We start from the raw sequence: 15,697 nt of genomic DNA, 5'->3' as shown, positions 1-15,697 counted from the left end.
TACACCTTTTCTGGTAGTCAGCCCCATTTTGCCATCTTTTCCTACCATTGACGTTCTTTTTTTTTTTAGGAATACTGGACCAAAGTGGGGGGTTATAACCCACCCACCCCCCTTGGGCACGCCACTGGAAATACAACCAGCTTTTTGCAGCACCAACTGGTCTGTTCTTGCAAGCCGACAATGGATATCATGCGATCTATTGCAATAACTCGTAAACTACAGGAAGATGCGATGATTAAATTCCGTTGGCTGAATTATCTAATTCATGATATCTTAAATCAACTTATGTGATCGCGAATTGCTTGTTTGACTGGCGCCCATGGAGCAAATTATCAAAACGTGCCGTGAGTGTAGCTCCAACATGTCTTCGGTATGCTGCAAGGCACAGCCTTGCCTTTATTTTCCTGCCGTGCCAGATACAAGGCCCGAAGCCTTCCCTCACTTTCTATTTTCCTTCTGCAGTGTTTCATGTTTCCTGTACTTGTTGGTTTTTCCTTTGCACGCTATGGTCTGCTTCACAACCCGAAGGTAATTACAGATTTAGAAGAAAAATCCTATTTCCCTTTCAAGAGAGAAGAAAGAGAGCCGAGTTCGTGGTACAAAATCGCGATATGCTTCATGGATGCCGATCGGAAACCTGTTTTGAATGACCATAACGAGGCAGTGTTGCAAATAGATGAAAAATATCCCTTTCTGAAGGGATTTTTTTCTGGAAAGGGAATATAAAGGGAAATATGGTGGGGAAAATTCAAAAACAGGTAAATTTCCAACATACTAAGTTCACTGGGATAACTATGCCTTAGTGTTATGTGGAAGTCTTAACTTCATTTCTTACAAAACTGTCTTTTATTACTAAATTTTAACAAATATTGCATTATCCTTATAACAACTTAGTAAGGTTACGATACAGAAATGACTCCAACTCCAGCTCCTTGAGTTGGTCTACTCACGAAACCGTAACTAAAGGTTTCGAGTTCGAATCCGGACCTTGGTGTTCCTTTGTGTGTCAATTCATCCAGCATCCTCATGATTAGCCATAAAAGTCCACAAAAGCGACGTAAAATAATAAAAATATAAATTCATAAATCCTAAACGGAGTTCACCATAATTCTCAATTGCCCGCTAGGCGGCAGGAAACGTTAAGTATTCAATTCACCATATCTTTTTTACAAATATATTGCAACTCAACTATGCTTATTATCATTAAGAAAATAGAATGCAAAAGTCCACTCAATACGGTATATTACAGAATTATAGCTGTAAGTTAGATAATTGCGTATCTGTATTCGTAATATCCTGAAATTGTGGATACGTTGAGCTTCTTATGTTTAATTGTAGTCACTGACATTTTTTAGATGGTAATAATCTCATTGGAAGTTAATTGTATCTTCACAGCCGAGAAGTGTCAGAGACTAAAATAATAAGAGAACAGTGGATTCTATTCTATTGTATTATTGTATTTCTCTAGGCTAGTAGCGAGCGATGATCACAATGAATTCATGAAACACATGAAGGAAGAAAAACAAATATAATTCCATGCCTTTGATAGGATTTGAAACTAGAACGAACCCCTGGCAAATTTTGTAATTTTTTTTGTCTATTCTATGCCTCACAATAAATTAATCGGAAATGTCCCTACAGTTTAAAGCGGGATAGGAACAACTGGGGAATCGAATCTCGGACTTCTTGCCAAGTTACCGTTAAAGGTACTATCCTAATATTCACCCGGAGTTACTATGGGAAACCATGGGAAAACTGAATTTGAACAGTCGACTTCTCGAACACGAGTCCGTGTCCTTAATCACTCGACTGCGTTTGTTTTTTTACTTACGAATTGTAAATATTAAATATGACTGCATCTGTATTTATTTCTTTTTCTGCTCCCTTAGAATAATCGCGACGATGAAGGAACACTCGTAAAGGAACACCTGCGTTTAGGCCGAGGTATTAAATGGAAACACTTCCCACGACTGAAGGATATACCTATGTTGAAAGTTAATAAAGCATTTCGTTTCGTCTTTTGACTGTTAACCATCTGGTTTGGCAAGACCTCCATCATGCTCAGATGGATTCAGACGAGATCATGGAAGTCGATAGAGGGGATCGAACAAGTCCGTAGATCAGGCACGCATCTAGAAATATGTTTCGGGGGGGTTCGGACCAAGTGTCTCAGAAATAATAATAATAATAATAATAATAATAATATTTAAATTAAAATAATTATATTAAATCAAATTAATACTAATCACAATACTTAAATTAATATAATATTATTATTACACGAATAGGTAAAAATACTGTATAAGAATAGAGATATAACAGCGCATATTCATTACGTAGCTTACCTGTAGTTCAGATCGGAATAATTTACATAAAAACAAGTACCCTGGCAATGAATTTATATCAAATAGATGAATAATTGAATATTTATCGAATAACAAAAATGATGTTACATGTAGTTGAAGAAAAGTAAGTTTCTGATTAATATTTTATGCATATTATTTTGAGTAGTAGTGTACATAAATCTTCTTTGTAATCTCGTTCAAAGCCGTATGATCCCAATATAATACTTGCCTTCTAAAAAGTTCAGAGGAAATTAATAACCATCGATTATGCAGCAAATGCTAATATTTTCATTACTTAATTTTAGTACTTGGTAAGTCTTTCGGGGGGTCCGGAACCCTGAACCCCCCTAAATACGTCCTTCCTGTCCTTCAAAGCCGTATGATCCCAATATAATCCTTGTATTCCAATAAGTTCAGAGGAATTTATCCAACAAATGCTAGACGAGTATATATTTTCATTATTTAATTCTCGTACCTAATAAGTCTTTCGGGCAAAGGGGGGGGGGGGGTCCGTACCCCCGAAATACGTCCTTCGTGTCCTTCAAAGCCGTATGATCCCAATATAATCCTTGTCTTACAATAAGTTCAGAGGAAATTATATAACAACGGCTAAACAAATACATTTTTCATTATTTAATTTTAATACTTGATAAATCTTTCGGGGGGTCCGGACCCCCTGGACCCTCCCCTAAATACGTCCTTGCTGTAGACCTATCCTATGGAAATTGGCATTGTTCATTTCAAGTTACAAAAAAAAAAGCAGAAAGCTTGTTATTTTTAACAAAAATAAAGTTCAGTCAGTTAGTATTCGATCAGAATAACCGAAGTAAAAATTGTGTTAGAGTAAAAAAAATGTAAAATACAGGAATCACATAAAACTTAATATAAAATAATAATAATACACTATTGTGCTAGATATTCACTTTTCTATTATTGTTTGTCCCATTCATTTTTTTTCTAGCCTGCCCCCCCCCCCTTTTCCAGAAAATCCTGCCGACGGTGGAAGCACATCTCCCTGAATGGTTCGGATACCGTTTAAACTGTAGGTCAAGTCCCGATGAGCATAAAGTTGACCTGCACAATAACATAACTGGCCATAACAGTGTAAAATGAGATCCTAACCTTCGCACCGAACCTTGGCACTTTTGATTACAACTATTTTGCCTCTTCCTTGCTTGCACCCAGGAAGTCACTTTCTCAGGTTCCTAGTTTGAATTTTGAACATCTCCCTTTTAAGCTTCCCAACCATTTTCAATTGACTTCAGCCGACTGCCATAAAATGACCCGCCTCGGTGATCAGCAGGAAGATGGCTGGCATTTAAGACATAATGACAATGTTCCTCCACAAATGACTCGCATTCCGGTTCACAGGTACCAATCGTTTTGACCGCTGTTAGCCCTGGATATCTTCACATAACTCCACGCAATCTAGAAGGCAATTTAGCCCTTGCCACGGGGAAAGCTAACTGGAATCCTACGGGTGCTTCCGACTTCAAGGTCACGCCGCAACGAAATATTGATGTTTTGACGCCAGTTGTCCATAGACAGGTGGGAACAGTCTGTTCATCTGAAAGTTGGAAGAAACCTTTTATACCACGTTGCACATTCACAACGTGAAATTCAAAATATTTATTTGTAGTAGGCCAGGGTCAGATTTAAAATGTTGCCAGGTCTAAGCCAGTATAAAAACTAAAAATGTCGCACTTTCCACGTTTCTTTTATGTGAATGATTCATGAATTTGCTACATTGTTAGAGAAGTGCTAGATTTAAATGTAATTTGCATGCATTGATAATTAAATGTTTACTTCAGTCATAGAATCGTCTTATTTTTTATTTCTGTTTTTCCGACTGGATTTTATAATCGCGCTCAGTAACCCACTCATCAGCTTCAACAAAATACTCCTTAAACATATGTATATTTAATGCTTTTGCCGATGAAAACTTTTACTTTTTTTTTTTTTGCCTCTTGTTGAGTTGAAGCCAGTGATTTATTCACACAACCCCCCCCCCCCCCAATGTTTACCGCAAATGGCCAATTTATGGTCATTTTAGCTCTGAAGTTAAACTTACAACCCCAGTGGGAAAAATCTGAATAACCCTGGTTGAAGCTCTGTTGATAAGCTGAAAGCATTTGCGCGATCAGATCTTTAATTTTCTGCTGCTGAGAAATACAAACGTTTTCTACCTTTATTTCTGTGCTTCTCTGTTGCAGAAATATCAAAAGCTTGCTAAAATTCTCATTCTGGTACGACAGGATACTGAGAGGTAAACAGCAAATCCTTTTAATATATTTTTTATCGATAACTCTCAGAAAGGGGAGGCACAGAAAAGCGAATCTAGTGATAATGCACTACGTCATGACACTATATATAGCACTTACCTCGTCAGCTTCGAAAGCAGTTCCATCATCCAGCAAACGGACCACCTCCTTGTAACTCCCTCTAGCAGACGCCTGCCTCAACTTCTCAGCCATCTCATTATACTCTTACATGATCTGAAAAATAATAATAAAATAAAATCAACCATTGCTGGACAATCGTTCGAAATGTAACTTGCTGCCAGTAAGGTAGGAGAGCAGAACAAGAAATGTATTGCCCAACTATTTCATGGCTACATGTGGGGAAGGAACGGGTGTCGTGTGCTTTCGTTTGGAGCCAACCTGCAGCTACAGAAGTAGACGACGCTGGTTCCTTTCCCACCTGACGCAGTGAAATAGTCATGACTTCGCATTCAATTTGTTTCAGTCGAGAAATACTTAAACCCATCTAGAATTCAGCAAAGCAAGCAATGCTATTGGTGATTACTTTCAAGCTATAGCAAACATAATGCAATAGAAATTGCAAACCTTCTGGTTCTATTAAATAAGGCAATTCGTATGCATTCATTTTAAGAATTTAGTACATACCGTGTCATCAGGCATTTCCAAAAATGAGATAGGCCTATGACTATCAACGAGTTGGGCAACAAATTCTTTTGTGCTGTATTTTTAGATCTTTGCATGCATCTGAAACAAACTGGAGCATAACCCCCACCGAATCCCCTGAGCAAGGAGGCTTATATAGATCTACCATATTAACTAATATAGCTAACCTTGGTGTGAAATCATAGAGAGTGCTACAGAATTTGCCAAGTAACAAGTAACATAATGTATTTATTACAGCTGCCACAATTTAATAAACATAAACCAATTCAAATTTCAGTCCCTATGTACACTTTTTTTAAAAAAAAGAAATGTACAAGTACAATAATAAGAAGCGAAGTGGAACTTTAAGATGTAGCTACGTATTGTAATAGATTTCCTTTAAATCTTAAAATGAATGATTCTCACAGGACTTTTTTCACTTGACCAAAAACTAATCTGGGTCAGTTTCTCTGTATAAAAAAATATCCGACAGAACGTGTTTCGTCTCAACTGTGGTAAGGTTCAACGCTATTTGACCAAATAAGAATCGAGAAAAAAATATAACATTCAAAATGCTATCCAGATTCATTAATTGGTAGGCGGCGCTGCGAACACAACCTCGCATGTCAATTGTTTGTAAAGCACGGACTGATCCACAGAGTATATTCTGGCCAAGTAAGCGACAAGAATCGTGATCTGACAAAATGACGCCTACCTGTCTCTAAAAGAGGAAAAAAAGGTACAAGGTCAACTCGACTGGAAGTATTTTTTGCCTCTTCCGTATGTTATTATTGAGTCCCGTTACTGCAGCTGACCTTGATATGTGACATCATTGCAGATTCACAATGACGCAGCACGTACGAAGTGATTTCCATGAGAAAGTTTGTTTTTCCTAGTTTCCACTTGGCCGGTAAAAATGACGATAAAAGAGAACGTAGAAAAAAGAAGAAAAACAGGTCAATGAACGTTACATGGCAATCCAACAAGGCACTACACGTTGCTAATGTCTCCATTCAGTTTAAAGATTTATTTGTTTCTTTATTTGCCTTCGAAATGTTGCTGCTTTCAAGTAACTGAATGAAACCTGCATACATACCAATTGGTTGTCTTGTGTAGCCGAAGATGAAACGAATTTCTTACAATTCTCTAAATCACGAGCTATGAAATTAAGGCTTTTGGTTTAGCAATGTAGAATAGGAGCTTAGTTTTAAAAATTGTTAATTTGTTTAATGAACTTTACATCTACAGATTACACCCCGTTATGCAGTAGTTAATAAGTAGTTAATATTAACGAATTCGATATTATCTATTTTAAACAAAAACTTGAAAGCATGGACCTAATGAAGTGAAGAAATTTACTATAAACAACCAATGCCGATTACCTGTACCGAAGGAGACACGTAACTGTTTCAAGTAAATTATTTCATAATGTTGCATGTAGACGTGTCACTTTGCTATCAAAAGTCGGAATTAGTGATGGACCATATTGGAAATTAGGTATCGAGATATATCATCTGAAAGATATCGCCGTTGAAGATACTATATAATTTTATTACCGTAACGTCATGTGGAAATATACTGTCTCCATGATACTTTTTACTATATTTTACAGGGGGAAGGGGGCTTGGAAGATATGCAGAATGCGTACTTGTTGTGTGGCTTGGGTTGCCTTCCTGCAGAGGTTTCTGCCAAATTCACCCCTCGTTTTCCTTTCCATCCCTCCAAACACAACAGTCATACCGTTAGAAATGTTTTTTTTTTCCTGCACCCGCAGTGGCAGCGCCAAGGGTGTGCGAAGCCGTGCTTGCGCACCCCATAATTTTCTTCGGCACCCCTCTTTCAAAATATCTTTTTAACCGAAAACAATGTTAACTTTTGCATGAAAGTGCGAGTATATGATTTTCTTTTGTACGTGTATTTTCTCAGAAGAATTCCCGAACTTTTTTTTTACCCAAAGCACACAAATTGAACTCTTAGTAGCTTCTTTCTTATTGTTATCATCTGCATAACGTATTTCTTTTGTAACTGTATTAGTTGCATTGCAAAGGTGTTCCTATGCTAGCACTACTCTATGAGTAATTTCTCGGAGTGTAAGACACAATATATGGCTTTGGCATACCTCGAATAAGGTTTGTTGGTTTTAAATCTCCAAACATGTGGTTGTAGTAATAAAATCAAGCAAAAATTAAGCATTTCGCTTGTATTCTTCAGTTTCCTTCGCATACTTTCATAAATGTCTACTAAAAGTTGAGTATTTGATGTAGTGGCTAAAGCGTACATACGTGTTTCATCTATATTTGCAACTTCGCACCCCCTAAATTTAATTCCGTGCCGCTAGATAATTATTCCTGGCGCCGCGGCTGTTCGCCCGTGATTGCAAATCCTAGGATTCTATCTGAACTATATGTTTTCCTTTCTTTGACCTTCAATTACAGAAGTTGCACACTTCGTGGTTACAGTACTGAGAAGGTGGGGTAGTGATAGTACACAGGACAACTCTGCCATCCTTTCTGCCCCAATATATGAGAAACATTTTGTAACGAAATATCGAATGATGCTACTTTAAATTTACACGCTTCCCATGTGATATATAAATATATGACAAATATGAATGCCCATCCTCCCTCCTCAAAACATTCTTTTCCGCTTTACTATTTTGATAGACTAACGGCAGAGTTTATAAATGAAACTTAGAACTAACGGGACAAGAAATATTTTTCTGGATATTTTCTGATATTTAAGTTTATTATAAGCCCACTTTATGCTAATCGGGAGCGGACCTGGAGTTTAAAGTGGAATCCAAACTACCACGTGCCTCCACTGGGTATCGAACCCAGGACCCCTTGATACCCGCAGATACTATACAAAAAATGCATATTCCTGTTTACTGGGAGCGGAATGCATTGCCCGGGGGGACCCCTGTGTGTCTATAGTGCCGTCACTGAACTTTCCGAAAGACACATACACTGTAATAAGTTGACTGCAGATATGACGGTCCATGACCAGTGCTCGAAGTGAGGGGGGATGCGGGGGGATGGTATCCTTCCAGCTAGCAAAATTCTCGCAACACTTCCCCCCTAGCTGTCTCATTGCCACCATGTTAAATCATAGGAGCATTCCCCCAACTAACCTCAGGACTAGGGCAAACATCGCCCCAGCTAACATTTTCCACTTCAAGCGCTGTCCAAGACCTTCAGTTTCTAGTGAATATTAACATTATAATTTTCAGTTTATCTACAAGCCAGTTCCAAGCACTAACTTACGTTGAATTATCCTTGGTAAACCTTAATTGTGTAAATTTGTGAAGGCTTCCAAGAAGTTACATCGTATTTAAAATCGCGAACGTTAAATGTGTCTGACGAGCCTATCTGTATGTATTCCATCTTGAACAATGAGATCATTCGCTTCAACAGCTGAGCTACAGTGAGCTGAATTGACTCTAAATGTTTAGCGAACCATGAACTTACCCATTCCCCCGTCGAGAACGGATGAAATGTAAATACAGTGAAAGTGAAAGGGCTTCACTCATCACTGCCTTCAGTGACAGTAATAAACGGTCATTTAACAATCAAAGTCAACCTCAATTAAAATATTCAACTGCTTTAAATTTGAAATGATAGAAAATGTGAGAGTAGTATTATAAACGACTTACTCAAGAATAATCTCTTGTTGCGAAATTTAGATCAGGGGTGCCCAAACTTTTTTGCATGCAGGGCCAGTAACTATTTGAGTAATTGGCCGCGAGCCACATCATATTATATTAGTACATGATTTAGATGCTAATCTTAACTTCAAAGTTCCTTGTAACTATTAAAAGCATCCAGAGTGACACTCAATAGCTCATTTCTTTTCCCGAAATTAAAGCACGCTTCAGGAAAAGATGAATTACTTATATTGGTAAGAATATCTAGCCAAACGCAAACCACACGAAAATACACGTGAATGATCTACGAATGAATTCTAAGCAGATGTAATTTTTCAAATTTTGGAATATCATAGCGGTTTCTCGAAAGGAGAAGAATTTTCGGAAATGGCTTCGCTGGTGTCGGACAAAGGTTCATTTTACACTGAATTAGACATTTTTCATAAAGTGAATAATTTGAAAAAAAGAATTAAAAGAGAACACGACCTACATGCTCGTTGTTACTTCGTCCATAGCCGAGTAGGCCCTAGGAAGGGGCAAGTCAGACACTCGCCCGAAGCCCCGAGCTTTAGGGGGTCCCGCACCACATTTATATATTACAAATTCAAGCTATTCAAATACTATTATGAGTATGATAACCTGCTGAATCACCTAGAAATAGACAGACTTGATGTCAGAGCTGAAAAGCGAATTTTATCTTATATGGAAGGAATCTTGGAGGGAAAATATATCGTACCAAAACTCCTTCGAATGATATGGCTTAAGGTGAAATCATACAATTTGAGAGGAAATAGCGAATTATTATGTCTGGATAAGAACTACAAAAATAGCAATTATGTTCTGTATCTCATAAACAGCTACAATTCGAATACTGTGAGATAGATAGTGATAATGTTGTTAAAACAATTTCAACTACATATATAAGGATAACTATTTAAGAACTCTTTTATAGTTCTATAGATGAAATATAATAATTGTATATATGTTTATATATTTTTAAAATTCTAGTAGTTTTAGGTTATGTTTTGCTAAATATTTTCAAATGCTCTCTTGTCCAATGCTGTGGTTTTGGATACCTTGAAATATGTAACTTTGTAACCTTGTAACCATGTAACATGTAATACTGCTGTATTAAGGCTGAAAAGCTGTTCTCTGCAGTTTAAAAACACTTTTAAATAAATAAAATAAAAAATAAAAATAACAGTTTGTGTACAGATTATTACGAGTTTATAGGACGCTTATGCTTCCAATGTAGCAACTAAGCTGACTTTTCCAGACTTCATGGGTTGTTTTGGAATACAAAAAAATATTCAAAATTACTGAAATCATATTCTAAAAAACGTAGTACATAAAAATAGTGTTCCAATATTTCAATCAAATTAGTTAATAAGCACTATTCGTTTAATGAAATGAAAAAGTGAAAATATTACTTCCATATGAAACACTGTCAAAATGTACAACGTCAAAATTCAGTGGAAAATAAACTAAACAGAACTATGACCGACAATGTTATTGGATATTATTACAAATTGACTGATACATTGCAAAGAAACACTAATTTAGAAACTTTTATTAGCCTGCCATAATGCTGGGTTCTAACTTTCAACATGTTCTGCATATTGCTCTTACGACATATATAAATTTATTGTTTATTAATTGTAACCTAATAATGTTTATATTGTTATTGTATTGGACGCCTGCACTTCAGACTAAGGAACAAAAATCTCTGATTTCTTTCTGACCTCTGAAAATTTTTGGGTATAGGCCCCGTGAATACTGTATGCCCTAGGCCCCGCACCCACCTAGGACCGGCTCTGATCATACATGCTCGTTGTCACTTCGTCCACAGCATAAAAACATCACAAACAAATCCGTTCGTGGACATTTAAGACAAGAAAATGGGGTTGGTCAGCCTTTGAGTATCCTCGTTACAGGCGCACCTATAGGAAGGCCAATTCCTGGGCATTGTGTAGCCTGGTGGGTTTGAAAAGAGCAATTCACAGTGTTTTCCTAACGAAGGACAAAAAGGGAACGATAACCTCGACAAAAACATGTAATTTTCCATTGAAGAAAAAAGGTTCGGTAACGGTTCTATGGGAAAATGTTTTCTTACTGCAAAAGCCTGGCTGTATTTGTGTCATTTGAGGCTATAGTTTGAACTGCAGGTAGGGGTGTTGTGTACGAGTGAAAAGAGAATGATTGTACACTAAAGAGGAGAGAAGGAAGTTTAAAGTAGGAGGTTGATTTGATTTGATTTAGTTTATTTTACTTCGCGTTTTGTGCCTCTTGGCTAATTTGCGAAGATGGGGATGAGTGATGAAATGATGAAATTGATGAATAGACATTCACAAACAACCAAGCCCGACCGGGATTCGAACCCGGGACCCTTGGCGTCGCAGCGCGATGTGCTAACCACTCGGCCACAGGGTCGGGCTAAAGTAGGAGGAAAACGGACAATACACCGACGCGACGCTCAAGAACAGCAGAAGGTCCGTACCCAGGGGAGGGGCCATGCCCTTTCCCCCCTTGAGCCATGACATTTTAAAATGTGAATCTATAAAAAAAGGTACGAATATGACATCGACGATTTTTCAAACTTGTAAAAATTTCAATTTTGTCCTTGCTTGTTTTAGTTGGTTTGTTGATTGGTGTTTTAAGTCCACTTTGTGCACTGGACCTACAGCTTAAAGTGGGATCCGAACCACTATGTGCCTCCACCGGGTAATTTTGTTTGCATAAATGAATGTGTGTGTTGTGTGGAGGCAGTCTCCAGAAGTCTGCAATCCCCTACGATATTGGGTACCTTTAGTTTTATAAGGCTACCAGTAGTAGCGGTGGCCTGGGGGTGGGCAGTTGCCCCCTCCCACTATTTCCACCTTTGCTTCTGCTCTATGACCTCTTAATGCTAAGCCTTGTCTACCCAGACCCGGTTGAAGCACGTAGTAGCTTGGATCCCACTTTAAACTCTATGTCCAGTCCCAATTAGTCTATCTGTGCATAAATGTGGATCTAAAACAAATTCTCACACTCAAACTTGTCTACTAAGAGAAAGTAAATTGTCCTTGCCCCCCAGTTTTCGCACCCAATCGCGGCTCAGTGGCGGCGATTGGATTCCAAACCTTGGGGGGCACGGACAGTTTATTTTTCCTTGGTACATAAGTTTTAGCATAGTGTTGTGGTAAAAAGTGGGTGGGGGGGGGGGCATTTGTCCCCCCGCCCCCCCTCCTAATCGCTCTCTCTCTCTCGTTTTTTGGTTAACCATAGCCCGCTATGATCCTTCGTAGCGGGCTATGGGTTAACTCACATCTAGAATTCTCTAATGACAATTGCTAATGCGTATAATATAATTTTTAAATATATTATTTTCTAAACATATAATTATCGTGGCTGTTCAATGATCCTGCTATAAAAAAATAAAGGAAATTTGAAAACATTTCTAATTTGCGAAACTTAGAATTATCCGATTACTTTTGAACAGTATCGGCGATTGGGTGCCAAAACTGGGGAAGGGGAGGGGGGCAAGGAGAGTGATTTTCTCTTGGTAGACAAGCATTAAGAGGCCATAGTACGGGGGCAAAAGTGGCCTAAATGCAGGGGACGACTGCCCCCAGGTCCCCTCAAATAGCCGCCACTGTATATATAATAAATGGATCTGTCCCCCCTCAAAAATCCTGGGTACCGGTTTGAACAGCAGTGTCCATAGATTGGTTTTTTGGGGAGCATCGTCACCAAGATGTTGAAGGTCTGAGGACTTTAGTTCTCCATGGTTTGATTGTTGTTATTTAACATCGCTTTTCCTCCACTTTTGGCTAATCGCAACGTTGGGGATGACGGATTACAATGAAAGAAGAAGAAGAAAACTGTGTAAGGAAGGCGGCCAATGAGGAAATATTGATGATTAACGGCTGGCGGTATAGCGTAATTACAAAGGAAGTTCAAGTAACAGAACGTAATGTATATTCCAGATTTTGTAATTCCATTAATATGAAGTGTTGTTTATTCCAATGAAATAATAAATATACACCGTAGTTTTTGAAAGTTGTGCAACAGTGCAGGGGTGTGAAAATGAAAATTTCGACAGTTTTGTTTCACTATTTCCATAATTAACACACAGCTTTTGAAACATTGAGTGAAATCTTGTCCACTCGATGCAGCCACATTAATCACAGATTATTGAAAGGCACTGTTATTTTTTTTATCAATGAGCAGTGAGCACACACCGCCAAGTAAATGATCTGTCTGCTCAACGAGCGAAAATCTTGCTCGGCGAACATCGCTCAGATAATCGACGCGCCCCTGATGAAGAGACAATCGCAAAGAACATCCTTGGCGTTATAGTGCGATGTGATACGACAGAAACGAAAAGTGTGTGTAAATTTTTCATGTTCAATCTCAGAAATAGTAGTCGGTGCTAACTCTTCATGAAGAAGTCTTACTTCCACATAAATGGTCTTCAAGAATGTTTCAGAATCACTTACAGATCAAGAGGACATCACACACAAGCACACTATAACATATAACACCACACAGACAAGAAAGAAACGATGAAAGATAGAGATTGATTTAGTTTATTTAGCGTCGCATTTGTGTCACCTTTGGCTAATCGCAACGATGGTGATGAATTGTGATAAGATGGAATTGATTAATGGAAAATCACATAGCAATATAACTACCGTCGACAGTGGTGCAGCATTGCTTAAAGAAATACTTTTGGTATCAAGGCTTTTGGTGTGTCCCAAGATAATCTATTGAGTTTGCTCATCATTATAACCTCTGCAGATATGTCCACAATAAGTACTACGAAGTAAAATACAAAAATATCATTTTCTCAAAATCTTAACACAAATGTTAACTAACTAACTGTCTAGCCTTCTTAAACCCGAAGGTTTTAACTCAACCCTTCCTTCCATCTGTCCCTACCCTGGGCAAGTTCAATCCAATCTAATCTTTTCCATCCTTGCCGATTTACACAAATCTTAACAAATGCAAATTTCTACCTGGGGCACGTAGTTTCTCTTATTTTTGTTTTATGGTAACTGTGGTTGTCGAGGAACATAACTCCCTCACTTCTATGGGCCCAAGTTTTAAAATAATAGAACTTAAGAATTACAAACATATGGTAAAATATAATTTTCGTTGCTTCTGGGCGGCCTCTGTGGCGGAGTGGTTGGCACATCGCGCTACGACGCCAGGGGTGCCGGGTTCGAATCCTGGCCTGGGCATGGATATTTGGGAGTGTCCATTCATCAATTTCATCATATCATCACTCATCCCCATCTTCGCAAATTAGCCAAAAGTGGCACAAAAAGCGAAGTAAAATAAAGCAAATCAAAATCAAATCGTTGCTTCTGTTTGTTTTTCCCTTAAAATTAAATAATTTAGTTCACGGTTACAATCAATCAATCTATATATATAATGTAATAAAATAAAATCATTTTCTGCAGGAGAGTGTTCAAATGGGGTTAATGGAGTTAAAACCTTTTCTTAATGAACGTACGATCCTTCATGGTGCATGAAAAGATCAATAATACAGCACTGACTATCAAAAACTAGCCATCATATGCCTTTCCTTTTTTAAAGTACTAGTTAAGTAACACCATTTCTGTTTGTTTCTGCTTATAGACCTCAAATCAAAGTGTTGCAATTGGATATTAAGCTTTATGAACTGAAATGTTTAACATATTGAGGAAAATAACAATTCGAGCAAGGAAAGTGCTTCATTTGTAACGTAAGATAAACATGCACTTCTTTGTTGTTAGACATTTACCAGGAAGAACTAATGACAATTTGCAGAAATGTTACTGGCTCGACCACTCGTTAGAATCTCCCCAGCAATCCTGGGCCATTTCTCAAAACTCGCTCTTCTTAACATTGACCTCCAATTATAACATTCCTTGTTTTAACGGTTGCCGCTACGGGAGGGAGTAAACTTGCACAAAACGACTGTAAGGCCAGTAAACTTTATATCCTTTGTAAAATACTGAATTAACCAAGACAATCAGCCAGAAAAAAGGATGCATTGTTTATCTCTTTTGATGTTGTTTGGTCGGTTACACTCCAGCGACACCTGTCGAGCCGCGAAACCATTGAGAAAATCCTGCTTACCTGACACACATAGACCAGCGACAAATGTCAGAAATCCTCTAAAATGCACTGAAACACTAATCACTGTCACTTTACACACAGATCCAGCACCAAACGAACACCATATTCACAAACACAATGGTCTTTTCGGCGGTATAATCGTATGATGACAAAAATATGCACATTCTTTTCGTTACTTCGCCGCCATGTTCCCGTCCCACGTCACGACTTGACTCTTGCAGACATCAACCTTCCCCCTCCCACTAAACTTGCAAGGCCTACCTGGCCAAACGGCGGTCACGGTTGCCATCTCGGATCAAATTCCCTTTCGCCAGGTAATGTAATTTCCCTTTCTCGAATAATTTTCCCTCCAAATTAATTGTTGCTATTTTGGCTCATTTAACATCGTTTATTTGAATTCTTAGGATAGCCGTGACGTAGAATATGACAAGATAAATGGAAAAGGAGAGGATAGCGGCGGTGGTTGTTAAATGTGTCATTCTAGGACTTTTTTTTTATTTAGGGAGATATAGAGCTCAAACTCTACATACATATTTCTCTATTTTGGGCAATTTTTAAAGTAAACTTTGCAAAACCTTGTGCAGCCAATAAAAAAGCAATACTCACAAAATTACTTTCTATTATTTTTTTAATGTGGCTTTTTCAACAGTTTTTTTTTTAAAAAAAAACATGTAGAATACTCTAACAGATAAAGTTCAAGG

General features: G+C 38.0%; 1 protein-coding gene across 1 annotated transcript in view; it reads right to left on the bottom strand.

Annotated features, from left to right (window-relative positions):
* dgo (ankyrin repeat domain containing protein 6 diego) overlaps positions 1-15,220 on the bottom strand; it is a 57,141-nt gene extending 41,921 nt beyond the window's left edge. Inside the window, exons 1-2 of the mRNA XM_083142114.1 lie at positions 14,997-15,220; positions 4,727-4,840 (exon numbers count right to left, since the gene is read on the bottom strand). Of these exons, the coding sequence (XP_082998240.1) occupies positions 4,727-4,819 (93 nt within the window). The 5' untranslated portion in view covers positions 4,820-4,840; positions 14,997-15,220. The remainder of the gene's footprint in view (positions 1-4,726; positions 4,841-14,996) is intronic.
* Positions 15,221-15,697: the final 477 nt, after the last annotated feature.

This window comes from Lepisma saccharinum, chromosome 20 (assembly GCF_977018435.1).
Source record: "Lepisma saccharinum chromosome 20, izLepSacc3.1, whole genome shotgun sequence".
In the NCBI taxonomy this organism is placed as follows: Eukaryota; Metazoa; Arthropoda; class Insecta; order Zygentoma; family Lepismatidae; genus Lepisma; species Lepisma saccharinum.
The sequence above is the reverse complement of the archived record's forward strand: the minus strand, read 5'-3'. Positions and strand labels throughout refer to the sequence as shown.